General features: G+C 52.2%; 1 protein-coding gene across 1 annotated transcript; it reads right to left on the reverse strand.

Moving 5' to 3' along the window:
• Nucleotides 1-16,505: 16,505 nt before the first annotated feature.
• On the reverse strand, nucleotides 16,506-25,941 carry clp1 (cleavage factor polyribonucleotide kinase subunit 1). The gene is made up of 4 exons (XM_059963204.1): nucleotides 25,767-25,941; nucleotides 24,231-24,838; nucleotides 17,035-18,464; nucleotides 16,506-16,703 (listed from the first exon to the last, which is right to left on the reverse strand). The coding sequence occupies exons 2-3, from the start codon at nucleotides 24,831-24,833 to the stop codon at nucleotides 17,790-17,792; spliced, it is 1,278 nt and encodes a 425-aa protein (XP_059819187.1). The 5' UTR covers nucleotides 24,834-24,838; nucleotides 25,767-25,941; the 3' UTR covers nucleotides 16,506-16,703; nucleotides 17,035-17,789.
• Nucleotides 25,942-27,166: the final 1,225 nt, after the last annotated feature.

Genomic DNA, 27,166 nt, shown 5'->3' on the forward strand with positions numbered 1-27,166 from the left:
AGATCGTGGTACATATTGGTACCAGTGACATCGGTAGGAAAAGGGAGGAGATCCTGAAAACAGACTACAGGGAGTTTGGAAGAGATCGTGGTACATATTGGTACTAGTGACATCGGTAGGAAAAGGGAGGAGATGCTGAAAACAGACTACAGGGAGTGTGGAAGAGATCGTGGTACATATTGGTACCAGTGACATCGGTAGGGAAAGGGAGGAGATGCTGAAAACAGACTACAGGGAGTTTGGAAGAGATCGTGGTACATATTGGTACCAGTGACATCGGTAGGAAAAGGGAGGAGATGCTGAAAACCGACTACAGGGAGTTTGGAAGAGGCCGTGGTACATATTGGTACCAGTGACATCGGTAGGAAAAGGGAGGAGATGCTGAAAACAGACTACAGGGAGTTTGGAAGAGGCCGTGGTACATATTGGTACCAGTGACATCGGTAGGAAAAGGGAGGAGATGCTGAAAACAGACTACAGGGAGTTTGGAAGAGATCGTGGTACATATTGGTACCAGTGACATCGGTAGGAAAGGGAGGAGATGCTGAAAACAGACTACAGGGAGTTTGGAAGAGGCCGTGGTACATATTGGTACCAGTGACATCGGTAGGAAAAGGGAGGAGATGCTGAAAACAGACTACAGGGAGTTTGGAAGAGGTCGTGGTACATATTGGTACCAGTGACATCGGTAGGAAAAGGGAGGAGATCCTGAAAACAGACTACAGGGAGTTTGGAAGAGATCGTGGTACATATTGGTACCAGTGACATCAGTAGGAAAAGGGAGGAGATGCTGAAAACAGACTACAGGGAGTTTGGAAGAGATCGTGGTACATATTGGTACCAGTGACATTGGTAGGAAAGGGAGGAGATGCTGAAAACAGACTACAGGGAGTTTGGTAGAGGCCTTGGTACATATTGGTACCAGTGACATCGGTAGGAAAAGGGAGGAGATGCTGAAAACAGACTACAGGGAGTTTGGAAGAGATCGTGGTACATATTGGTACCAGTGACATCAGTAGGAAAAGGGAGGAGATCCTGAAAACAGACTACAGGGAGTTTGGAAGAGATCGTGGTACATATTGGTACCAGTGACATCGGTAGGAAAAGGGAGGAGATGCTGAAAACAGACTACAGGGAGTTTGGAAGAGATCGTGGTACATATTGGTACCAGTGACATCGGTAGGAAAAGGGAGGAGATGCTGAAAACAGACTACAGGGAGTTTGGAAGAGGCCGTGGTACATATTGGTACCAGTGATATCGGTAGGAAAAGGGAGGAGATGCTGAAAACAGACTACAGGGAGTTTGGAAGAGATCGTGGTACATATTCGTACCAGTGACATCGGTAGGAAAAGGGAGGAGATGCTGAAAACAGACGGCAGGGAGTTTGGAAGAGATCGTGGTACATATTGGTACCAGTGACATCGGTAGGGAAAGGGAGGAGATGCTGAAAACAGACTACAGGGAGTTTGGAAGAGATCGTGGTACATATTGGTACCAGTGACATCGGTAGGAAAAGGGAGGAGATGCTGAAAACAGACGGCAGGGAGTTTGGAAGAGGCCATGGTACATATTGGTACCAGTGACATTAGTAGGAAAAGGGAGGAGATGCTGAAAACAGACGGCAGGGAGTTTGGAAGAGGCCGTGGTACATATTGGTACCAGTGACATCGGTAGGAAAAGGGAGGAGATGCTGAAAACAGACGGCAGGGAGTTTGGAAGAGACCGTGGTACATATTGGTACCAGTGACATCGGTAGGAAAAGGGAGGAGATGCTGAAAACAGACTACAGGGAGTTTGGAAGAGATCGTGGTACATATTGGTACCAGTGACATCGGTAGGAAAAGGGTGGAGATGCTGAAAACAGACTACAGGGAGTTTGGAAGAGGTCGTGGTACATATTGGTACCAGTGACATCGGTAGGAAAAGGGAGGAGATGCTGAAAACAGACGGCAGGGAGTTTGGAAGAGGTCATGGTACATATTGGTACCAGTGACATTGGTAGGAAAAGGGAGATGCTGAAAACAGACGACAGGGAGTTTGGAAGAGGTCGTGGTACATATTGGTACCAGTGACATCGGTAGGAAAAGGGAGATGCTGAAAACAGACTACAGGGAGTTTGGAAGAGATCGTGGTACATATTGGTACCAGTGACATCGGTAGGAAAAGGGAGGAGATGCTGAAAACAGACGGCAGGGAGTTTGGAAGAGATCGTGGTACATATTGGTACCAGTGACATTGGTAGGAAAAGGGAGGAGATCCTGAAAACAGACAACAGGGAGTTTGGAAGAGATCGTGGTACATATTGGTACCAGTGACATCGGTAGGAAAAGGGAGGAGATGCTGAATACAGACTACAGGGAGTTTGGAAGAGGCCGTGGTACATATTGGTACCAGTGACATCGGTAGGAAAAGGGAGATGCTGAAAACAGACTACAGGGAGTTTGGAAGAGATCGTGATACATATTGGTACCAGTGACATTGGTAGGAAAAGGGAGGAGATGCTGAAAACAGACTACAGGGAGTTTGGAAGAGATCGTGGTACATATTGGTACCAGTGACATCGGTAGGAAAAGGGAGGAGATGCTGAAAACAGACTACAGGGAGTTTGGAAGAGATCGTGGTACATATTGGTACCAGTGACATTGGTAGGAAAAGGGAGGAGATGCTGAAAACAGACTACAGGGAGTTTGGAAGAGACCGTGGTACATATTGGTACCAGTGACATCGGTAGGAAAAGGGAAGAGGCCCTGAAAACAGACGGCAGGGAGTTTGGAAGAGATCGTGGTACATATTGGTACCAGTGACATCGGTAGGAAAAGGGAGATGCTGAAAACAGACTACAGGGAGTTTGGAAGAGGCCGTGGTACATATTGGTACCAGTGACATCGGTAGGAAAAGGGAGGAGATGCTGAAAACAGACTACAGGGAGTTTGGAATAGGCCATGGTACATATTGGTACCAGTGACATCGGTAGGAAAAGGGAGGAGATGCTGAAAACAGACTACAGGGAGTTTGGAAGAGGCCGTGGTACATATTGGTACCAGTGACATCGGTAGGAAAAGGGAGGAGATCCTGAAAACAGACTACTGGGAGTTTGGAAGAGATTGTGGTACATATTGGTACCAGTGACATCAGTAGGAAAAGGGAGGAGATGCTGAAAACAGACTACAGGGAGTTTGGAAGAGGCCGTGGTACATATTGGTACCAGTGACATCGGTAGGAAAAGGGAGGAGATGCTGAAAACAGACGGCAGGGAGTTTGGAAGAGGTCATGGTACATATTGGTACCAGTGACATCGGTAGGAAAAGGGAGGAGATCCTGAAAACAGACTACAGGGAGTTTGGAAGAGATCGTGGTACATATTGGTACCAGTGACATCGGTAGGAAAAGGGAGGAGATCCTGAAAACAGACTACAGGGAGTTTGGAAGAGATCGTGGTACATATTGGTACCAGTGACATCGGTAGGAAAAGGGAGGAGATGCTGAAAACAGACTACAGGGAGTTTGGAAGAGGCCGTGGTACATATTGGTACCAGTGACATCGGTAGGAAAAGGGAAGAGGCCCTGAAAACAGACGGCAGGGAGTTTGGAAGAGATCGTGGTACATATTGGTACCAGTGACATCGGTAGGAAAAGGGAGGAGATGCTGAAAACAGACTACAGGGAGTTTGGAAGAGGTCGTGGTACATATTGGTACCAGTGACATCGGTAGGAAAAGGGAGGAGATGCTGAAAACAGACGGCAGGGAGTTTGGAAGAGATCGTGGTACATATTGGTACCAGTGACATTGGTAGGAAAAGGGAGGAGATCCTGAAAACAGACAACAGGGAGTTTGGAAGAGATCGTGGTACATATTGGTACCAGTGACATCGGTAGGAAAAGGGAGGAGATGCTGAATACAGACTACAGGGAGTTTGGAAGAGGCCGTGGTACATATTGGTACCAGTGACATCGGTAGGAAAAGGGAGGAGATGCTGAAAACAGACTACAGGGAGTTTGGAAGAGATCGTGATACATATTGGTACCAGTGACATTGGTAGGAAAAGGGAGGAGATGCTGAAAACAGACTACAGGGAGTTTGGAAGAGATCGTGGTACATATTGGTACCAGTGACATCGGTAGGAAAAGGGAGGAGATGCTGAAAACAGACTACAGGGAGTTTGGAAGAGATCGTGGTACATATTGGTACCAGTGACATTGGTAGGAAAAGGGAGGAGATGCTGAAAACAGACTACAGGGAGTTTGGAAGAGACCGTGGTACATATTGGTACCAGTGACATCGGTAGGAAAAGGGAGGAGATGCTGAAAACAGACTACAGGGAGTTTGGAAGAGATCGTGGTACATATTGGTACCAGTGACATCGGTAGGAAAAGGGAGATGCTGAAAACAGACTACAGGGAGTTTGGAAGAGGCCGTGGTACATATTGGTACCAGTGACATCGGTAGGAAAAGGGAGGAGATGCTGAAAACAGACTACAGGGAGTTTGGAAGAGGCCATGGTACATATTGGTACCAGTGACATCGGTAGGAAAAGGGAGGAGATGCTGAAAACAGACTACAGGGAGTTTGGAAGAGGCCGTGGTACATATTGGTACCAGTGACATCGGTAGGAAAAGGGAGGAGATCCTGAAAACAGACTACTGGGAGTTTGGAAGAGATTGTGGTACATATTGGTACCAGTGACATCAGTAGGAAAAGGGAGGAGATGCTGAAAACAGACTACAGGGAGTTTGGAAGAGGCCGTGGTACATATTGGTACCAGTGACATCGGTAGGAAAAGGGAGGAGATGCTGAAAACAGACGGCAGGGAGTTTGGAAGAGGTCATGGTACATATTGGTACCAGTGACATCGGTAGGAAAAGGGAGGAGATCCTGAAAACAGACTACAGGGAGTTTGGAAGAGATCGTGGTACATATTGGTACCAGTGACATCGGTAGGAAAAGGGAGGAGATCCTGAAAACAGACTACAGGGAGTTTGGAAGAGATCGTGGTACATATTGGTACCAGTGACATCGGTAGGAAAAGGGAGGAGATGCTGAAAACAGACTACAGGGAGTTTGGAAGAGGCCGTGGTACATATTGGTACCAGTGACATCGGTAGGAAAAGGGAAGAGGCCCTGAAAACAGACGGCAGGGAGTTTGGAAGAGGTCATGGTACATATTGGTACCAGTGACATCGGTAGGAAAAGGGAGGAGATCCTGAAAACAGACTACAGGGAGTTTGGAAGAGATCGTGGTACATATTGGTACCAGTGACATCGGTAGGAAAAGGGAGGAGATCCTGAAAACAGACTACAGGGAGTTTGGAAGAGATCGTGGTACATATTGGTACCAGTGACATCGGTAGGAAAAGGGAGGAGATGCTGAAAACAGACTACAGGGAGTTTGGAAGAGGCCGTGGTACATATTGGTACCAGTGACATCGGTAGGAAAAGGGAAGAGGCCCTGAAAACAGACGGCAGGGAGTTTGGAAGAGATCGTGGTACATATTGGTACCAGTGACATCGGTAGGAAAAGGGAGGAGATGCTGAAAACAGACTACAGGGAGTTTGGAAGAGGTCGTGGTACATATTGGTACCAGTGACATCGGTAGGAAAAGGGAGGAGATGCTGAAAACAGACTACAGGGAGTTTGGAAGAGGCCGTGGTACATATTGGTACCAGTGACATCGGTAGGAAAAGGGAGGAGATCCTGAAAACAGACGGCAGGGAGTTTGGAAGAGGCCGTGGTACATATCGGTACCAGTGACATCGGTAGGAAAAGGGAGGAGATGCTGAAAACAGACGGCAGGGAGTTTGGAAGAGATCGTGGTACATATTGGTACCAGTGACATCGGTAGGAAAAGGGAGGAGATCCTGAAAACAGACTACAGGGAGTTTGGAAGAGATCGTGGTACATATTGGTACCAGTGACATCGGTAGGAAAAGGGAGGAGATGCTGAAAACAGACTACAGGGAGTTTGGAAGAGGTCGTGGTACATATTGGTACCAGTGACATCGGTAGGAAAGGGAGGAGATCCTGAAAACAGACTACAGGGAGTTTGGAAGAGATCGTGGTACATATTGGTACCAGTGACATCGGTAGGAAAAGGGAGGAGATGCTGAAAACAGACTACAGGGAGTTTGGAAGAGGCCGTGGTACATATTGGTACCAGTGACATCGGTAGGAAAAGGGAGGAGATGCTGAAAACAGACTACAGGGAGTTTGGAAGAGACCGTGGTACATATTGGTACCAGTGACATCGGTAGGAAAAGGGAGGAGATGCTGAAAACAGACTACAGGGAGTTTGGAAGAGATCGTGGTACATATTGGTACCAGTGACATCGGTAGGAAAAGGGAGATGCTGAAAACAGACTACAGGGAGTTTGGAAGAGGCCGTGGTACATATTGGTACCAGTGACATCGGTAGGAAAAGGGAGGAGATGCTGAAAACAGACTACAGGGAGTTTGGAAGAGGCCGTGGTACATATTGGTACCAGTGACATCGGTAGGAAAAGGGAGGAGATGCTGAAAACAGACTACAGGGAGTTTGGAAGAGGCCGTGGTACATATTGGTACCAGTGACATCAGTAGGAAAAGGGAGGAGATCCTGAAAACAGACTACTGGGAGTTTGGAAGAGATTGTGGTACATATTGGTACCAGTGACATCAGTAGGAAAAGGGAGGAGATGCTGAAAACAGACTACAGGGAGTTTGGAAGAGGCCGTGGTACATATTGGTACCAGTGACATCGGTAGGAAAAGGGAGGAGATGCTGAAAACAGACGGCAGGGAGTTTGGAAGAGGTCATGGTACATATTGGTACCAGTGACATCGGTAGGAAAAGGGAGGAGATCCTGAAAACAGACTACAGGGAGTTTGGAAGAGATCGTGGTACATATTGGTACCAGTGACATCGGTAGGAAAAGGGAGGAGATCCTGAAAACAGACTACAGGGAGTTTGGAAGAGATCGTGGTACATATTGGTACCAGTGACATCGGTAGGAAAAGGGAGGAGATGCTGAAAACAGACTACAGGAAGTTTGGAAGAGGCCGTGGTACATATTGGTACCAGTGACATCGGTAGGAAAAGGGAAGAGGCCCTGAAAACAGACGGCAGGGAGTTTGGAAGAGATCGTGGTACATATTGGTACCAGTGACATCGGTAGGAAAAGGGAGGAGATGCTGAAAACAGACTACAGGGAGTTTGGAAGAGGTCGTGGTACATATTGGTACCAGTGACATCGGTAGGAAAAGGGAGGAGATGCTGAAAACAGACTACAGGGAGTTTGGAAGAGGCCGTGGTACATATTGGTACCAGTGACATCGGTAGGAAAAGGGAGGAGATCCTGAAAACAGACGGCAGGGAGTTTGGAAGAGGCCGTGGTACATATTGGTACCAGTGACATCGGTAGGAAAAGGGAGGAGATCCTGAAAACAGACTACAGGGAGTTTGGAAGAGATCGTGGTACATATTGGTACCAGTGACATCGGTAGGAAAAGGGAGGAGATGCTGAAAACAGACTACAGGGAGTTTGGAAGAGGTCGTGGTACATATTGGTACCAGTGACATCGGTAGGAAAGGGAGGAGATCCTGAAAACAGACTACAGGGAGTTTGGAAGAGATCGTGGTACATATTGGTACCAGTGACATCGGTAGGAAAAGGGAGGAGATGCTGAAAACAGACTACAGGGAGTTTGGAAGAGGCCGTGGTACATATTGGTACCAGTGACATCGGTAGGAAAAGGGAGGAGATGCTGAAAACAGACTACAGGGAGTTTGGAAGAGATCGTGGTACATATTGGTACCAGTGACATCGGTAGGAAAAGGGAGGAGATGCTGAAAACAGACTACAGGGAGTTTGGAAGAGGCCGTGGTACATATTGGTACCAGTGACATCGGTAGGAAAAGGGAGGAGATCCTGAAAACAGACGGCAGGGAGTTTGGAAGAGGCCGTGGTACATATTGGTACCAGTGACATCGGTAGGAAAAGGGAGGAGATCCTGAAAACAGACTACAGGGAGTTTGGAAGAGATCGTGGTACATATTGGTACCAGTGACATCGGTAGGAAAAGGGAGGAGATGCTGAAAACAGACGGCAGGGAGTTTGGAAGAGGTCATGGTACATATTGGTACCAGTGACATCGGTAGGAAAAGGGAGGAGATCCTGAAAACAGACTACAGGGAGTTTGGAAGAGATCGTGGTACATATTGGTACCAGTGACATCGGTAGGAAAAGGGAGGAGATGCTGAAAACAGACGGCAGGGAGTTTGGAAGAGATCGTGGTACATATTGGTACCAGTGACATCGGTAGGAAAGGGAGGAGATCCTGAAAACAGACTACAGGGAGTTTGGAAGAGGCCGTGGTACATATTGGTACCAGTGACATCGGTAGGAAAAGGGAGGAGATGCTGAAAACAGACTGCAGGGAGGAAGCTGACAGGCAGGACCGGAAAGGCAGTAATCTCGATATCACAGTGAGACTAGGAATAGACTGAGGTGGATGCGTGGCTCAGGGATTGGAACCGGGAGCAGGGATTCAGGTTTCTGGATCATTTGGACCTCTTTTGGGGCAGGTACAAAAAGGACAGGTTGCACTTGAATCTAAGGGGGATCAATATCCTGGCAGGGAGGTTTGCTGAGGCTAGTCTCAACTAGAATCGTTGGGGGATTGGGACCAAACTGAAGAGACGGAGTAAGGGGCAGTTAGCTCACAAATAGAGAAAGCCTGTAGACAGTGTGAGAGGGAGGATAGGCAGGTGATAGAGAAGGGATATACTCAGAGCCAGGGTTTCAGATGTGTCTATTTTAATTCAAGGAGTATTATGAACAAAGTGATGAGCTCAGAGCCTGGATCAGCACTTGCAGCTATGATGTTGTGGCCATTACAGAGACTTGGATGGCTCAGGGGCTGGAATGGTTACTTCGAGTGCCAGGCTTTAGATGTTTCAGAAAAGACAGGGAGGGAGGCAAAAGAGGTGGGGACATGGCACTGCTGATCAGAGATGGTCACGGCTGCAGAAAAGGAGGACGTCATGGAGGGATTGTCTACGGCGTCTCTGTGGGTGTAAATTAGAAACAGGAAGGGGTCAGAAACTCTGCTGGGTGTTTTTTTTAATAGACCACCCAACAGTAACAGAGACAGATTCTGGAAAGGTGTAATAATAACAGGGTTGTCCTGGTGAAAGATTTTAATTTTGCAGATATCAATTGGCGTCTCCCTACAGCTCGGGGTTAGATGGGGTGGAGTTTGTTAGGTGGGTTCAGGAAGGTTTTTTGACACAATATGTAGATAAGCCTACAAGAGGAGTGGTTGTACTTGATCTGGTATTGGGAAATGAATCTGGTCAGGAGTCAGATCTCTCAGTGGGAGAGCATTTTGGAGATAGTGATCACAATTCTATCTCCTTTGCCATAGCATCGGAGAGGGATAGGAACAGACAAGTGAGGAAAGCATTTAATTGGAGTAAAGGGAACTATGAGGCTATCAGGCAGGAAATTGGAAGCATTAATTGGAAACACGTGACCTCAGGGAAGCGTACGGAAGAAATGTGGTAAATGTTCAGGGGATATTTGTGTGGAGTTCTGCATGGGTACGTTCCAATGAGACAGGGAAAGGACGGTAGGGTACAGGAACTGTGCTGTACAAATACTGTTGTAAATCTAGTCAAGAAGAAGAGTTTACAAAGGGTTCAAAAATCTAGGTAATGCGAGAGAGCTAGAAAGTTATAATGCTAGCAGGACGGAGCTCAAGAAAGAAATTAGGAGAGCCAGAAGGGGCCATGAGAAGGCCTTGGATGAGGAAGTGGAGGGATGGGTTAGTAAGTTTGCTGATGACACAAAGGTTGGGAGTGTTGTGGATAGTGTGGAGGGCTGTCAGAGGTTACAGCGGGACATTGATAGGATGCAAAACTGGGCTGAGAAGTGGCAGGTGGAGTTTAATCCAGGTAAGTGTGAAGAGGTTCATTTTGGTAGGTCAAGTATGATGGCAGAATATGGTATTAATGGTGAGACTCTTGGCCGTGTGGAGGATCAGAGGGATCTTGGGGTCCGAGTCCATAGGACGCTCAAAGCTGCTGCGCAGGTAGACTCTGTGGTTAAGAAGGCGTACGGTGTATTGCCCTTCATCAATCGTGGAATTGAATTTAGGAGCCGAGAGGTAATGTTGCCGCTCTATGGGACCCTGGTCAGACCCCACTTGGGAGTACTGTGCTCAGTTCTGGACGCCTCACTACAGGAAGGATGTGGAAACCATAGAAAGGGCGCAGAGGAGATTTACAAGGATGTTGCCTGGATTGGGGAGCGTGCCTTATGAGAACAGGTTGAGTGAACTCGGCCTTTTCTCCTCGGAGTGACGGAGGATGAGAGGTGACCTGACGGAGGTGTACAAGATGATGAGGGGCATTGATCGTGTGGATAGTCAGAGGCCTGTTCCCAGGGCAGAAATGGCTGACGCGAGGGGGCACAGGTTTAAGGTGCTGGGGAGTAGGTACAGAGGAGATGTCAGGGGTAAGTTTTTTTTTACACAGAGAGTGGTGAGTGCGTGGAACGGGCTGCCGGTGACGGTGGTGGACGTGGATACAATAGGGGCTTTTAAGAGACTCTTGGACAGGTACATGGAGCTCAGAAAAATAGAGGGGTATGAGTAACCCTAGGTAATTTCTAAGGTGGGGACGTGTTCAGCACAGCTTTGTGTGTCGAAGGGCCTGTATTGTGCTGTAGGTTTTCTATGTTTCTATGAAAACAAATCTTGAAAAATATTGTCCCATTGTAAGAAGTGTTTCATGCAAAGTGGATGAACCAGCCCTCACAAAGGGGTCAGAAGGGGGGAGAGAGCGCCATTTCAGGTTCCTGGGTGTCAATATTGAGGATCTGACCTGATCCCAACATATCGATGCAGTTATAAAGAAGGCAAGACAGTGGCTTGACTTCATTAGGAGTTTGAGGAGATTTGATTTGTCACCTAAAAAACTCAAAGACTTCTACAGATGTACCGTGGAGAGCATTCTGACAGGCTGCATCACTGTCTGGTATTGGAGGGGGTGGGGGGAGGTGGTGCACAGGATCAAATTAATTTGCAGAAAATTGTAAAGTTAGTCGGCTCCATCACGGGCACCGGCCTCCGCAGTATCCGAGACATCGTCAGGGAGCGGTGCCTCAGTGTCCGTCACTAAGGACCCCCACCACCCAGGACATGCCCCCTTCTCACTGTCACCATCGGGAAGGAGGTACAGGAGCCTGAAGACACACACTCAGCGATTCAGGAACAGCCTCTTCCCCTCCGCCATCAGGGAGGAGGTACAGGAGCCTGAAGACACACACTCAGCGATTCAGGAACAGCCTCTTCCCCTCTGCCATCAGGGAGGAGGTACAGGAGCCTGAAGACACACACTCAGCGATTCAGGAACAGCCTCTTCCCCTCCGCCATCAGGGAGGAGGTACAGGAGCCTGAAGGCACACACTCAGCGATTCAGGAACAGCCTCTTCCCCTCCGCCATCAGGGAGGAGGTACAGGAGCCTGAAGGCACACACTCAGCGATTCAGGAACAGCCTCTTCCCCTCTGCCATCAGGGAGGGGGTACAGGAGCCTGAAGACACACACTCAGCGATTCAGGAACAGCCTCTTCCCCTCCGCCATCAGGGAGGAGGTACAGGAGCCTGAAGACACACACTCAGCGATTCAGGAACAGCCTCTTCCCCTCTGCCATCAGGGAGGAGGTACAGGAGCCTGAAGGCACACACTCAGCGATTCAGGAACAGCCTCTTCCCCTCTGCCATCAGGGAGGAGGTACAGGAGCCTGAAGACACACACTCAGCGATTCAGGAACAGCCTCTTCCCCTCTGCCATCAGGGAGGAGGTACAGGAGCCTGAAGACACACACTCAGCGATTCAGTAACAGCCTCTTCCCCTCTGCCATCAGGGAGGAGGTACAGGAGCCTGAAGGCACACACTCAGCAATTCAGGAACAGCCTCTTCCCCTCCGCCATCAGGGAGGAGGTACAGGAGCCTGAAGGCACACACTCAGCGATTCAGGAACAGCCTCTTCCCCTCTGCCATCAGGTAGGAGGTACAGGAGCCTGAAGGCACACACTCAGCGATTCAGGAACAGCCTCTTCCCCTCCGCCATCAGGGAGGAGGTACAGGAGCCTGAAGGCACACACTCAGCGATTCAGGAACAGCCTCTTCCCCTCCGCCATCCGATCTCTGAACGGACATTGAACCCGTGGGCACGACCTCACCAGTTTGTTATTTGCTCTTCCCTGGCACTGTTTGCTTTAACTTAACCCCTCAATAGACACATGCAACTCCGCCATTTTACCTGCGTCTACTTACTGTCCATCGCGTCGAACCGGTGCCATGAAGCTAACACACCTCGGGACTTTAAACCCCCCGGCGTCCTGCCGCCCCGAGGGTGGCACCAGCTGGTCTGAGAGCAAATCAGCCGGCAGAAGGGGGAAAGTAGCACGGTGCCGTGGGACCTCAGGCCTCTGCCCGCCGGGGACTGCGAGAAGGCGGCGTGGCCCGGGGATAAGCTCTCGAGGGGCAGAACCTCCTGTGAATACCAATGATGTTGGTGCACGTAGGGTACCTCCAACGGCGGAGGCCAACCGGAGGGGTCGGGTGGAGGCAACCCGGGCCCAGGACAGGTCACCCCACGGGAAAGTACCGGGCATCGCGGGACGCGACTGATTGGCCGACAGGGGTGGAGTTTAACCCGGGCAAGTGTCACGCTTTGGGAGGTCAGTTGTAAAAGGGGCAGTAAACGGGTTAGAGGCACAGGAACGTCAATAGACAGTAGGGGCAGGAGTGGGCCATTCGGCCCCTCAAGCCAGCACCACCATTCAGTGTGATCGTGGCTGATTGTCCACAGTCAGTACCCCGTTCCTGCCCTCTCCCCATATCCCTTCACCCCGCTATCTATCAGAGCTCTATCTAACTCTCTCTTTTGAATGCATCCAGAGAATTGGCCTCCACTGCCTTCTGAGGCAGAGCATTCCACAGATCCACATCTCTCTGGGTGAAAAAGTTTTTCCTCAACTCTGTTCTTAAACTGTGGCCTCTGGTTCTGGACTTCCCCAACATCGGGAACATGCTTCCTGCCTCCAGCGTGTCCAGTCCCTTAATAATCTTAGGTTTCATCAGATCCCCTCTCATCCTTCTAAATTCCAGTGTGTACAAGCCCAGTCGCTCCAATCTTTCAACATATGACAGTCCCGCCATCCCGGGAATTAACCTCGTGAACCTACGCTGCACTCCCTCAATAGCAAGAATGTCCTTCCTCAAATTAGGAGACCAGAACTGAACACAATACTCCAGGTGTGGTCTCATCAGGGCCCTGTACAGCAGCAGAAGGACCTCTTTGCTCCTATACTCAACTCCTCTTGTTATGAAGGCCATCATGCCATTAGCTTTCTTCACTGCCTGCTGTACCTGCATGCTTACTTTCAGTGACTGATGAACAAGGACACGTAGATCTCGTTGTACTTCCCCTTTTCCAAACTTGACTCCATTCAGATAGTAATCTGCCTTCCTGTTCTTGCCACCAAAGTGGATAACCTCACATTAATCCACATTAAACTGCATCTGCCATACATTCGCCCACTCACCCAACCTCACGTTTACCCACACTGAACTGCATCTGCCATACATTCGCCCACTCAGCCAACCTCACGTTTACCCACACTGAACTGCATCTGCCATACATTCGCCCACTCAGCCAACCTCACGTTTACCCACACTGAACTGCATCTGCCATACATTCGCCCACTCACCCAACCTCACGTTTACCCACACTGAACTGCATCTGCCATACATTCGCCCACTTACCCAATCTCACGTTTACCCACACTGAACTGCATCTGCCATACATTAGCCCACTCAGCCAACCTCATGTTTACCCACACTGAACTGCATCTGCCATACATTCGCCCACTCACCCAACCTCACGTTTACCCACACTGAACTGCATCTGCCATACATTCGCCCACTCACCCAACCTCACGTTTACCCACTGAACTGCATCTGCCATACATTCGCCCACTTACCCAATCTCACGTTTACCCACACTGAACTGCATCTGCCATACATTCGCCCACTCACCCAACCTCACGTTTACCCACACTGAACTGCATCTGCCATACATTCGCCCACTCAGCCAACCTCACGTTTACCCACACTGAACTGCATCTGCCATACATTCGCCCACTCAGCCAACCTCACGTTTACCCACACTGAACTGCATCTGCCATACATTCGCCCACTTACCCAATCTCACGTTTACCCACACTGAACTGCATCTGCCATACATTAGCCCACTCAGCCAACCTCACGTTTACCCACACTGAACTGCATCTGCCATACATTCGCCCACTCACCCAACCTCACGTTTACCCACACTGAACTGCATCTGCCATACATTCGCCCACTCACCCAACCTCACGTTTACCCACACTGAACTGCATCTGCCATACATTCGCCCACTTACCCAATCTCACGTTTACCCACACTGAACTGCATCTGCCATACATTCGCCCACTCACCCAACCTCACGTTTACCCACACTGAACTGCATCTGCCATACATTCGCCCACTCAGCCAACCTCACGTTTACCCACACTGAACTGCATCTGCCATACATTCGCCCACTCAGCCAACCTCACGTTTACCCACACTGAACTGCATCTGCCATACATTCGCCCACTCAGCCAACCTCACGTTTACCCACACTGAACTGCATCTGCCATACATTCGCCCACTTACCCAATCTCACGTTTACCCACACTGAACTGCATCTGCCATACATTAGCCCACTCAGCCAACCTCACGTTTACCCACACTGAACTGCATCTGCCATACATTCGCCCACTCACCCAACCTCACGTTTACCCACACTGAACTGCATCTGCCATACATTCGCCCACTCACCCAACCTCACGTTTACCCACACTGAACTGCATCTGCCATACATTCGCCCACTTACCCAATCTCACGTTTACCCACACTGAACTGCATCTGCCATACATTCGCCCACTCACCCAACCTCACGTTTACCCACACTGAACTGCAACTGCCATACATTCGCCCACTCAGCCAACCTCACGTTTACCCACACTGAACTGCATCTGCCATACATTCGCCCACTCAGCCAACCTCACGTTTACCCACACTGAACTGCATCTGCCATACATTCGCCCACTCACCCAACCTCACGGTTACCCACACTGAACTGCATCTGCCATACATTCGCCCACTCAGCCAACCTCACGTTTACCCACACTGAACTGCATCTGCCATACATTCGCCCACTCAGCCAACCTCACGTTTACCCACACTGAACTGCATCTGCCATACATTCGCCCACTCACCCAACCTCAGGTTTACCCACACTGAACTGCATCTGCCATACATTCGCCCACTCACCCAACCTCACGTTTACCCACACTGAACTGCATCTGCCATACATTCGCCCACTCAGCCAACCTCAGGTTTACCCACACTGAACTGCATCTGCCATACATTCGCCCACTCACCCAACCTCACGGTTACCCACGTTAAACTGTACAGAGGGGCCTCGGGGGTCCGTGGAAATGGCCGCACAGAGGGGGGGAGTCACGTTGCGGCTGTCTGGAAGTCTAGTCAGGCCTCGCTTGGGGTGCCGTGCGTCTGGTTTCAGGAAGGGCGTGGGGGATTTGGAGAGGGCTCACCAGGACCAAGGGTCACGAGCAACAAGGAGAGGTCAGGCCAACGCGGGGTGGCGGACGGGAGACCGGGCAGAGGCGCGAAACACCAGCGGTTCACAGGAGAGAGGTGCCGATAATCTTTCTCCCCCTCCCCCGGGTGGAAATATCTAATGTGTCCCCTAAAACCCTTACTAAATTTTATAGGTGCACCGTAGAAAAGCATTCTTCTAGGGTGCATTACAACCTGGTATGGAAGTTGTCCTGTCTAAGACCGGAAGAAGCTGCAGAAGATCGTGAACATAGCCCAGCACATCACACAAACCAATCTTCCATCCTTGGACTCACTCTACACCACACGCTGTCGGAGCAGCGCTGCCAGGATAATCAAGGACACGACCCACCCAGCCAACACACTTTTTATCCCTCTTCCCTCCGGGAGAAGGTTCAGGAGCTTGAAGATTCATATGGCCAGATTTGGGAGCAGCTTCTTTCCAACTGTGATAAGACTGCTGAACGGATCTTGACCCGGATCTGGGCCGTACCTTCCAAATATCCGGACCTGACTTGCTCTACCTTCCTTTCCCTTTTCTATTTATGATTTACAATTTAAAGTTTTATTATATTTACTATCGATTTGTACTCCAGGGAGCGCAAAGCACAGAATCAAATATCACTGTGATGATTGTTCGCTCTAGTATCAATTGTTTGGCGACAATAAAGTAGCAACTAAAAGTAAAGAATAGTTGAAAGCAGATGTGCGTGGGGTGAGAATATTTAAAAAAAATAAAACGGGATGCTGCCGGGGGCAGTGGTGGACAAAGAACAGTGGTGGACAAAGCCGTGAACTCAACCACAAAATCTTTTATTATCCAGACATGGTAAAATTTACACAGACCTTTAACGCCCCTTGATAAAACAAATGTCACGGGAGTTCCTCAACCGTGTCGGTACACATAAAAAGGAAACATTAAAATGCATAATTACAGCGTGCAGATCTCCCCACAAGAGGGTTTGAGGCACTGGTTAGTGTACAGATCACCTCCCGAGAGAAAGGGACTGAGAGACACTGGTCAGTGTACAGATCTCCCCCCCGAGAGAGAGGGACTGAGAGACACCGGTCAGTGTACAGATCTCCTCCCGAGAGAGAGGGACTGAGAGACACCGGTCAGTGTACAGATCTCCCCCAGAGAGAGAGGGACTGAGACACACCGGTCAGTGTACAGATCTCCCCCCGAGAGAGAGGGACTGAGAGACACCGGTCAGTGTACAGATCTCCCCCCCGAGAGAGAGGGACTGAGAGACACCGGTCAGTGTACAGATCTCCCCCCGAGAGAGAGGGACTGAGAGACACCGGTCAGTGTACAGATCACCTCCCGAGAGAGAGGGACTGAGAGACACCGGTCAGTGTACAGATCTCCCCCCGAGAGAGAGGGACTGAGAGACACCGGTCAGTGTACAGATCTCCCCCTGAGAGAGAGGGACTGAGAGACACCGGTCAGTGTACAGATCTCCCCCTGAGAGAGAGGGACTGAGAGACACCGGTCAGTGTACAGATCTCCCCCCGAGAGAGAGAGGGACTGAGAGACACCGGTCAGTGTACAGATCTCCCCCCGAGAGAGAGGGACTGAGAGACACCGGTCAGTGTACAGATCTCCCCCCGAGAGAGAGGGACTGAGAGACACCGGTCAGTGTACAGATCTCCCCCTGAGAGAGAGGGAGAGACACCGGTCAGTGTACAGATCTCCCCCCCGAGAGAGAGGGACTGAGAGACACCGGACAGTGTACAGATCTCCCCCCGAGAGAGAGGGACTGAGAGACACCGGTCAGTGTACAGATCTCCCCCCCGAGAGAGAGGGACTGAGAGACACCGGACAGTGTACAGATCTCCCCCCCGAGAAAGAGGGACTGAGAGACACCGGTCAGTGTACAGATCTCCCCCCCCCGAGAGAGAGGAACTGAGAGACACCGGTCAGTGTAAAGATCTCCTCCCGAGAGAGACCAAAGAGACTACACCAGACTACACAATCCCTCTCCGTTGCACAAACACAAAAACACACACTCACTCTCTTTCACAGTCCGCTTCCCACGAGGAGAGAGACGGGTCCCCTGCCCGGGCGTCTCTCCCCTACTTGAGGTCCATAAAGCGAATGTCCATGATGAGGCAGATGTTGCGGGGCAGGGGCCGGGGGGCGGGCGAGAGCACCGTGAAGACCTGGTTCTCCGTGTCGACAGCGGTGACCACCACGAACCCGGCCAGGCTAGCCTCCAGGAGCTGGGGGCCAGGCCGCTCGGCGGAGCTGAGGCTGAGCAGGTGGTGGGCCAGGTCCCGGCCGGGCACCACGGGCACCAGCTTCAGCTGGGCGTCCTCCTGGCGCATGCCCAGCGGCAGGCAGGAGTCGGGCACGCTGGGCGCCCCCACCCGGAAGATCTGCACCTCGGAGAAGGCCACGTCGAAGGCGTGCGGGAAGAGCCCCGAGCCGCGGGGCCCGTAGAAGTACTCGCGCACCTTCTGGTCCCGCCTCTCCCGCCGGAAGTCCTTGGAGCGGCCGACAGCACCGCCCGACTTGGGCAGCAGGGACGTGCGGACGAAGTGCGGCAGGTCCCTCTTCAGCTCGTTGTACAGTCGCTCCTGGTCCAGCACCAGCGCCACGTCCACCTCGAAGGCAGAGGCGGCGTGCACCAGCGCCTGGTAGCCCGAGCCCCGCACCCAGCCGCACGTGTTGATCACGCAGCCGCCCACCGCCGCCCGTCGGTTCAGCTCGCAGCGTTGGTTAAAGGCCTCGGCCAGCCGGGACGTGATCTGTGTGCAGGGGGGGAGGGGGAAGAAGTCGAGGGAGAGAGAGGATATGAGGGAGAGGGGGAAGAGGTGGAGAGAGAAGGGGAAGAGTGGGGGAGAGAGAGGATATGAGGGAGAGGGGGAAGAGGTGGGGGAAAAGTGGGAGAGAGAGGATATGAGGGAGAGGGGGAAGAGGTGGAGAGAGAGGGGGGGGGAAAAGTGGGAGAGAGAGAGGATATGAGGGAGAGGGGGAAGAGGTGGAGAGAGGGGGGGGGAAAAGTGGGAGAGAGAGAGGATATGAGGGAGAGGGGGAAGAGGTGGAGAGAGAGGGAGGGGGAAAAGTGGGAGAGAGAGAGGATATGAGGGAGAGGGGGTGGAGAGAGAGGGGGAAAAGTGGGAGAGAGAGAGGATATGAGGGAGAGGGGGGTGGAGAGAGGGAGGGGAAAAGTGGGAGAGAGAGAGGATATGAGGGTGAGGGGGTGGAGAGAGGGGGAAAAGTGGGAGAGGATATGAGGGAGAGGGGGAAGAGGTGGAGAGAGAGGGGGGAGAGAGAGGATATGAGGGAGAGGGGGAAGAGGTGGAGAGGGGGAAAAGTGGGAGAGAGAGAGGATATGAGGGAGAGGGGGAAGAGGTGGAGAGGGGGAAAAGTGGGAGAGAGAGAGGATATGAGGGAGAGGGGGAAGAGGTGGAGAGAGAGGGGGAAGAGGTGGAGAGAGAGGGGGAAAAGTGGGAGAGAGAGAGGATATGAGGGAGAGGGGGGTGGAGAGAGAGGGGGAAAAGTGGGAGAGAGAGGATATGAGGGAGAGGGGGGTGGAGAGAGAGGGAGGGGAAAAGTGGGAGAGTGAGAGGATATGAGGGAGAGCGGGGTGGAGAGAGAGGGAGGGGAAAAGTGGGAGAGTGAGAGGATATGAGGGAGAGCGGGGTGGAGAGAGAGGGAGGGGAAAAGTGGGAGAGTGAGAGGATATGAGGGAGAGGGGGAAGAGGTGGAGAGAGAGGGGGAAAAGTGGGAGAGAGAGAGGATATGAGGGAGAGGGGGGTGGAGAGAGAGGGAGGGGAAAAGTGGGAGAGAGAGAGGATATGAGGGAGAGGGGGAAGAGGTGAAGAGAGGAGAAAAGTGGGAGAGAGAGAGGATATGAGGGAGAGGGGGGTGGAGAGAGAGAGGGAAAAGTGGGAGAGAGAGAGGATATGAGGGAGAGGGGGGTGGAGAGAGAGGGAGGGGAAAAGTGGGAGAGTGAGAGGATATGAGGGAGAGGGGGGTGGAGAGAGGGAGGGGAAAAGTGGGAGAGTGAGAAGATATGAGGAAGAGGTGGAGAGAGAGGGAGGGGAAAGTGGGAGAGAGAGAGGATATGAGGGAGAGGGGGAAGAGGTGGAGAGAGAGGGAGGGGAAAGTGGGAGAGTGAGAGGATATGAGGGAGAGGGGGAAGAGGTGGAGAGAGAGGGAGGGGAAAAGTGGGAGAGTGAGAGGATATGAGGGAGAGGGGGAAGAGGTGGAGAGAGGGGAAGAGTGGGGGAGAGAGAGGATATGAGGGAGAAGGGGAAGAGGTGGAGAGAGAGGAAAAGTGGGAGAGAGAGAGGATATGAGGGAGAGGGGGGTGGAGAGAGAAGGGGAAGAAGAGTGGGGGAGAGAGAGGATATGAGGGAGAGGGGGAGGGGAAGAGGTGGAGGGAGAAGGGGAAGAGTGGGGGAGGAGGGAAGAGTGGGGGAGAGGGGGAAGAGGTGGAGGGGAGGAGGGGGAAGAGAGGATATGAGGGAGAGGGAGAAGGGGAAGATATGAGGGAGAGGGGAAGAGGGAGAGGGGAAGAGGTGGAGGGGGGAGAAGGGGGAATTGGGGAGAGAGAGAGAGGATATGAGGGAGAGGGGAAGAGGTGGAGGGGAAAGAGTGGGGAAGAAGGGGGAAGAGGTGGAGAGAGAGGTATTAATAATCAATATTCCTGCCATTAGCACTTCCCCTTCATTTCTGTAGCCCTCCCCGTTCCCGCTCTCAATAACCCTCACCCTGTCACAAGCCCCTCTCCCTCCCCTCACCTGGTGTCAGACTAAAGGCGGATTTCCACTTGTGCGTACAGGCCCCACCGCAGCCCCGATTTCCACTCCCGCGCCGCTCTACGCTGCTGCGAGCATGCATTGGAGTGCGCCTGAACAGCAGTTGGCGGTGGGGGTCCTATGCCCCCGTGTTGAGTTTCTCCGCGAGAGACGCGGACGAGGGAATGCATTCCCAACATCTTCGCATGTCGATTTGACGATTCGGTTCATCGATTTCGTGTCGGCGTACGCTCAGCCGACAGACACGGCAGAGAAGAAGCAACCGATGTGACCGAGCGGGCCAACTGCAGTTGTTTGCGGTCTGCGTCGTCGTGACGCGTGAGTAACTTTTTTGGGGAGGTGCACGTCACCCTACGGCATAGTGTACGACGTTTAAATCAGGCTTAAACGTCAGGCAGGTGGTCTCGGCACTTTGGGAAAGGGCGGACAACGTGGACGGGACGGAGCGCCTGCAGGAGAGGCGGCTGAAACCCCGGAAGAGAGAGTCAGGGAAAAAAGTTTAACAAAGTTTGCAAGTTTTCAGGTTCGGGCAGCAAGGAGAACAAAGTGAAAAGCAAAAGGAGTTGAAACCAGGACTGACGGCGTTATATCTGAATACACGCAGTACAGTCGGCCCTCCTTATCCGTGAGGGATTGGTTCCGGGGTCCCCCGCTGATACCAAAAATGCAGATGTTCGAGTCCCTTATTTAACCTGTCTCATTAGGACATTAGGACCCGGCGGAACCCCGGGCCTTATTCAACCCGTCTCGGTGCGGTGGACATTAGGACCCGGCGGAACCCCGGACCTTATTCAACCCGTCTTGGTGCGGTGGACATTAGGACCCGGCGGAACCCCGGACCGTATTCAACCCGTCTCGGTGCGGTGGACATTAGGACCCGGCGGAACCCCGGACCTTATTCAACCCGTCTCGGTGCGGTGGACATTAGGACTCGGCGGAACCCCGGACCTTATTCAACCCGTCTCGGTGCGGTGGACATTAGGACCCGGCGGAACCCCGGACCTTATTCAACCCGTCTCGGTGCGGTGGACATTAGGACCCGGCGGAACCCCGGACCTTATTCAACCCGTCTCGGTGCGGTGGACATTAGGACCCGGCGGAACACCGGACCTTATTCAACCCGCCTCGGTGCGGTGGACGTTAGGACCCGGCGGAACCCCATACCTTATTCAACCCGTCTCGGTGCGGTGGACATCAGGACCCGGCGGAACCCCGGACCTTATTTAAGCTGCAATTATTACTAAGCAATACAGTGGTTTAGTCATTGGGTTTTGACCCTCCACATCAACCCGGCACGGTGGAGAGCGCACTGGGGAGCGATCTGTCACTGGCTCCCGAGCCCGGTGCTGAAACATACGTCCTTAAGCGTTTTATATGCATAGAAAAGTACAATATATACTAAGACAATGTTTGCCTGACACTAAATAATACCGGATGTACCTGTTCCGACTTACTTAGAGAACTTCCAAAAAATTTTTATCCTGATCCACGGTAACCCACACACATCCTCCCGTATACTTTAAATCATCTCTAGATTACTTATAGTACAATGTAAATGCCGTGTAAAATAGTTGCTATACTGCATTGTTTAGGGCGGGGGTCGGCAACCTGCGGCTCCCGAGCCATTTGTGGCTCTTTCACCTCTGTCCTGCGGCTCCCTGTGGCTTTGGGAAATAATTGGTCAGTATTTAATTAAAATGTATTTTATGTTAGTTTGTTAGCTTTTGAAATGTAATTCTAAATTTGAAGATTATGGTGATCTTGTACAATCTAAGTGTGGCGACACATTTCCTGCCACATCCGAAACGGCTCACAATTAGCCAGCATTCCGGCTAAGGGAGATAGCCTACGGGGTTTGTGAGTACGCGTCTTTTGCAGCATCTGCGTCCATGGGGGCTGGGTTGAGGGAGGCTTAAAAGCAAGGCTGTTTAGTTCGAATAAAGTTATTCGACTGCAGTTTACTGACACCGCTACAACGTGTTTTTATCGCTGGCTGTCCAGAGGGGAGGTGCTGAAACGCTTTGTCGTGTGTCTGGAAGAAGTGAAAACTTTCCTGGGCAGCAAAGGGCTCACCTTTCCTGAGCTGGAACAGCCAGAGTGCCTGTAAAAGCTACACTTCATGGTAGACATGACAGCGCACCTGAACACGCTGAACACAGCTCTTCAGGGGAAAGGACGTACAGCCCTGCACATGTTGGAGGATGTTTTGGCATTCGAGCGCAAGTTGACAGTGCTTGCCAGAGATTTACAGAAAGGCACATTGTCTCACTTCCCCAATTTGAGAGAGTTCAAACAAGGTTACGACGTGATAAATTCGGAGTATTTACATTCTGCTATCATCGCAATGCAAACATCGTTCGGGAAACGCTTCTGTGAGTTCAGAGAGGTAAAAAACACATTATCCTTCCCGGTCACTCCCCTAAGCATCGATCCATCCCTACTGAATACGACTGCATTGTCAGGTGTGAGTCAACCTGAACAAGTATGATAAATACTTTAATTGCCTATTATTTTACGTATATTCATATGTTTTCATTGTTCAGTGAAATAGTCCTTTTATTTTTCAGGTTGACAGCTGGCTGACGTTATTTTTGGTTTGCTGCTGACGGCAAATTTAAGTTTGGCGTTTTTCATAAATACAAGAAGGACTCAAATAGACATCGAGTATTTTACTTAAAAGTAACCTTCAACCCAACGTCTTTTTTTCGGAGTTCAAAATGTTTTTGTTGCATGCAGAAATGTAATTTCGTTTTCTCTGCAGGAGTTCATCAATTTAATAAATGCAACACATTATAGTTTGTTTATACATAGCATAAAGGCAAAACAAAACGTTGTATGCAGTGTTATTTCATTTTAAATGTCAAACGGGTTTTGCGGCTCCCAGTGTTTTCTATTCTGTGGGAAACAGGTCCAAGTGGCTCTTTCAGTGGTAAAGGTTGCTGACCCCTGGTTTAGGGAATAATGACCAGAAAAAACAAGTCTGTACACGCTCGAACAGCAAGTGCTGGAGAGGGAACTTCCGGGTTTTCCCGACCCACGGCTGGTTGAATTCGCACATGCGGAATTCGCAGATAAGGAGGGCCGACTGTAGTGTTAAGTCAGTGATAAGTCACTTATAAGTCAATAGCATCATAACATTTTAAGTAGCATTTGGATATTAAACACACAGCGAATATTTCCCTCGTATGAACATATTGAATCTTTGCGACACACCAGTGAGAGGGCAGGTGAGGGCCGGAGGACCCCGTGCCGGTCGCAGTCCGGAGAGAGTGACCGGCCGAGCGAGGAGTGCGACAGGGCACCCCCCTCCCCCCGTAGGTAGGCAGGATCTATCGGCCGACAAAAGTTTGTCTCGGGGATAACTTCCAGCAGGTCGGAGCGAGGCAGCTGCTCTGCTACTTAGGAAACCCTGAGCCCGGATTCGGTGGTCCGTGAATATCTCAGCTCCGGGTTCCCCACGAACAGGCTCCGAGGCGGCGCCCGTCTGTCCGCGCTCCAGGCCGGTAGCGACGGAACTTCCCACCGACCAGCGATCCCTGGCGGGGGGGTGTCACTGCGTTTAGGCGAATGATGACCTCGCGTGCGTTCAAAGTCAACAGTGGGCGTGACGGGGAATGAGGAAGGGTGCAGTTAACCCGTATCGACAAATCGTAACGTTTCCTTGCACCTGCTCGGCGGTCCGGTGGCTGGGGACCCCTGGACTAGATTCGGGATTGAAATCCCCGCCCGCCCCCTCTCCCGACTCACCCGGTTGTACAGCTTGATGTTGGTGCCGGGCGTCGTCGAGCCGAAGTGGTAAACCAGCGGCGCCCGCACGCAGAAGCCCTCCTCCACGTCGGCCGGCCGCTCCACGTACAGGGCGCCCACCGTGCCGGGCACAGAGACCGAGCCCTGCCCCACGTCCAGGTCCACCAGCGTGGGCCGGCGGCCCAGCCGCACGGCGTAGTTCAGCAGCAGGCGGCAGAGGGTGGTCTTGCCCACGTCGGAGGGCCCCACCACGATGACCCGGGGCCCCCGCTCGCCCTCCCGCTCGGCCTGCCGGCGCATCTGCTCCAGGGCGGCGTGGCAGTTGAGGTAGAGGAGCATGGGGGTGTCCCGGGAGACGTAGGCCACCTCCGGCCGGCCCCTCAGCTGCACGCAGCAGCCGTGCCAGGTGAAGACGGCCCCCTTCGAGCCCCCCGCGAAGGTGTAGGGCCGGTGCCGGGTCAGCTCGGTGCCGAAGACCTCCGCCAGGCCCGACACCAGCTCCAGCTCCACCGTCTCGCCCGGCTCCACCTCGAAACGCAGCTCCGTCTCCTTCTCCAGCTCGTGCCGTGACACGGGGCGCGGGTCCTGGGCCTCCTCTGCCATCTCAGCTGGGGGGGCGGGGAGGAAAGAGGAGTAAAGATGGATTAGTCTCCGCCTCCTTCCCCACCACATCGTTCCGCCTTCCTTCATCCTACCCCTCCCCCTTCTCTCTCATTCCCTACCTCCCATCATCAAACCCTTCCACTCCCCTCCCTCCCTTCATTACCCTTTCTCTTTCCCTCATCTACCCTCTCACACCCCTCACCAAACCCCTTTCTCTGCTGTTCAATCCATCCCTCCCCACATCAAAACTCTCCCTCCCCTCATAAACCAGACCCTTCATCAACCCATTCCTCCCATCACCCCTCACAATCCATCCCTCCCCATATCAAAACTCTCCTTCCCCTCATAAACCAGACCCTTCATCAACCCATTCCTCCCATCACCCCTCACAATGCTCTCCCTCCCCTCATCAAACCCCTCACTCCCCTCTTTTCCCTCAAAACACTCTCCCTCCTCATCAACCTCTCCCTCCCCTCATCACCCTCTCTCCCCATCAAACCCCTCCTTCCCCTCATCACCCTCTCCCTCCCGTCATCAAACCTCTCCCTCCCCTCATCACCCTCTCCCTCCTCATGAAAACCCTCTCTCCCTTTCAAACCCCTCCTTCCCCTCATCACCCTCTCCCTCCCGTCATCAAACCCCTCACTCCTCATCACCCTCTCTCCCCATCAAACCTCTCCCTCCCCTCATCACCCTCTCTCCCCATCAAACCCCTCCTTCCCCTCATCACCCTCTCCCTCCCGTCATCAAACCCCTCACTCCCCTTTTCCCTCAAAACCCTCCCCTCCTCATTAAACCCCTCCCTCCCCATCAAACCCCTCACTCCCCTCCTTCCCCTCAAAACCCTCTCCCTCCCCATCAAACCCCTCAAAACCCTCTCCCTTCCCTCATCCAACCCCTTTTCCCCCCTCAATCCCCCCCGCTCCCTCTCACCCAAACAACGCGCCTCCACCACGATGCTCCGACCTCACTTCCTGTTTCCGGTCCCCGCTCACCCTCCCCTCGGCTTGGCGACCGTTGCCGTGGAAACGACCGCACTACGCCGCCCTCGGACCCCGGATTGTTATTTCCCCTCCGACCCGAGGCTCTGCCCCCTGACCCGAAACTCCGTTTCTGTTTCCGTTCAGCCGCGCGTCGTCACGTGAGGAGGGCGCCCAATCGGTGAGGTCGCGCTCGAGTCACGTGGGTGAGGGACGCCGAATCAGAGCCGGGCGGGCGGGCGGTGAGGTCGTTTCGCCCTATCACGCGCCGAGGCGCTGGCGGCGCCCAATCGGTGAGGTCGCGCTCGAGTCACGTGGGCGAGGGACGCCGAATCAGAGCCGGGTGGGCGGGCAGTGAGGTCGTTTCGCCCTATCACGCGCCGAGGCGCTGGCGGCGCCCAATCGGTGAGGTCGCGCTCGAGTCACGTGGGCGAGGGACGCCGAATCAGAGCCGGGTGGGCGGGCAGTGAGGTCGTTTCGCCCTATCACGCGCCGAGGCGCTGGCGGCGCCCAATCGGTGAGGTCGCGCTCGAGTCACGTGGGCGGGGACGCCGAATCAAGAGGCGGGCGGGCGGTGAGGTCGTTTCGCCCTATCACGCGCCGGGGCGCCGTGGGCGGTGTCAAGGTGAGGTCGGGTCCGTGTCACGTGACCCACGGGTATCCCCGGGAGGAGTTCGAGCGCATGCGCACAAAGGCGCTGAAAAGTTCCGAGTTAGTTTATTAACAAAGTGCCCTGGTACCGCCCGAAGATTTCATTCCTTCTGGCACCGGCCAGCTGCCGGTTTGCGAAGGGCAACTGAGGGGGCAAATCCAGCAAAATATGAACAGTGATCAGCCAACACGAGGATGCTGGAAATTCAAACACAAACAACACACACCCTATCGTATTTATACTGAGTTAAATACTGTATGTTGAATTTCCCCTTGGGGATGAATAAAGTATCTGTCTATCTATCTACACACACAAACTGCTGGTGGAAGGCAGCGTCTATAGTCTGTGGTGGCCAGTGCTATCGTGTTAAAACGAATACCACCTCTCTGTATAAATAATCAGTGCAAAAACCCCCGCACGGCACAAGGTTTATCTTCTCAAATCTTTTTACTATTATTATTATTCTGATTCAAAGATACGCGGGCCGATCGAGGAGGCGACTCTTAACAATGCCTCAAAGAAATCATCTTGGAAGATCGAAAATTTCTGTGAATTTTAAAAAAAGAACCCCTCCTGAGCGAGAAAAGTGAGAGAGAGAAAAGAAGAACCCATTGAGGGCGCAACCCCGGAGCCATGGGTCACACAGAAAGCTTCTAAAAATAGACATCAACCCGCCAACAAGAAGAAAAATATATATCAAA

Source organism: Hypanus sabinus, unplaced genomic scaffold (assembly GCF_030144855.1).
Source record: "Hypanus sabinus isolate sHypSab1 unplaced genomic scaffold, sHypSab1.hap1 scaffold_982, whole genome shotgun sequence".
NCBI classification, from domain to species: Eukaryota; Metazoa; Chordata; class Chondrichthyes; order Myliobatiformes; family Dasyatidae; genus Hypanus; species Hypanus sabinus.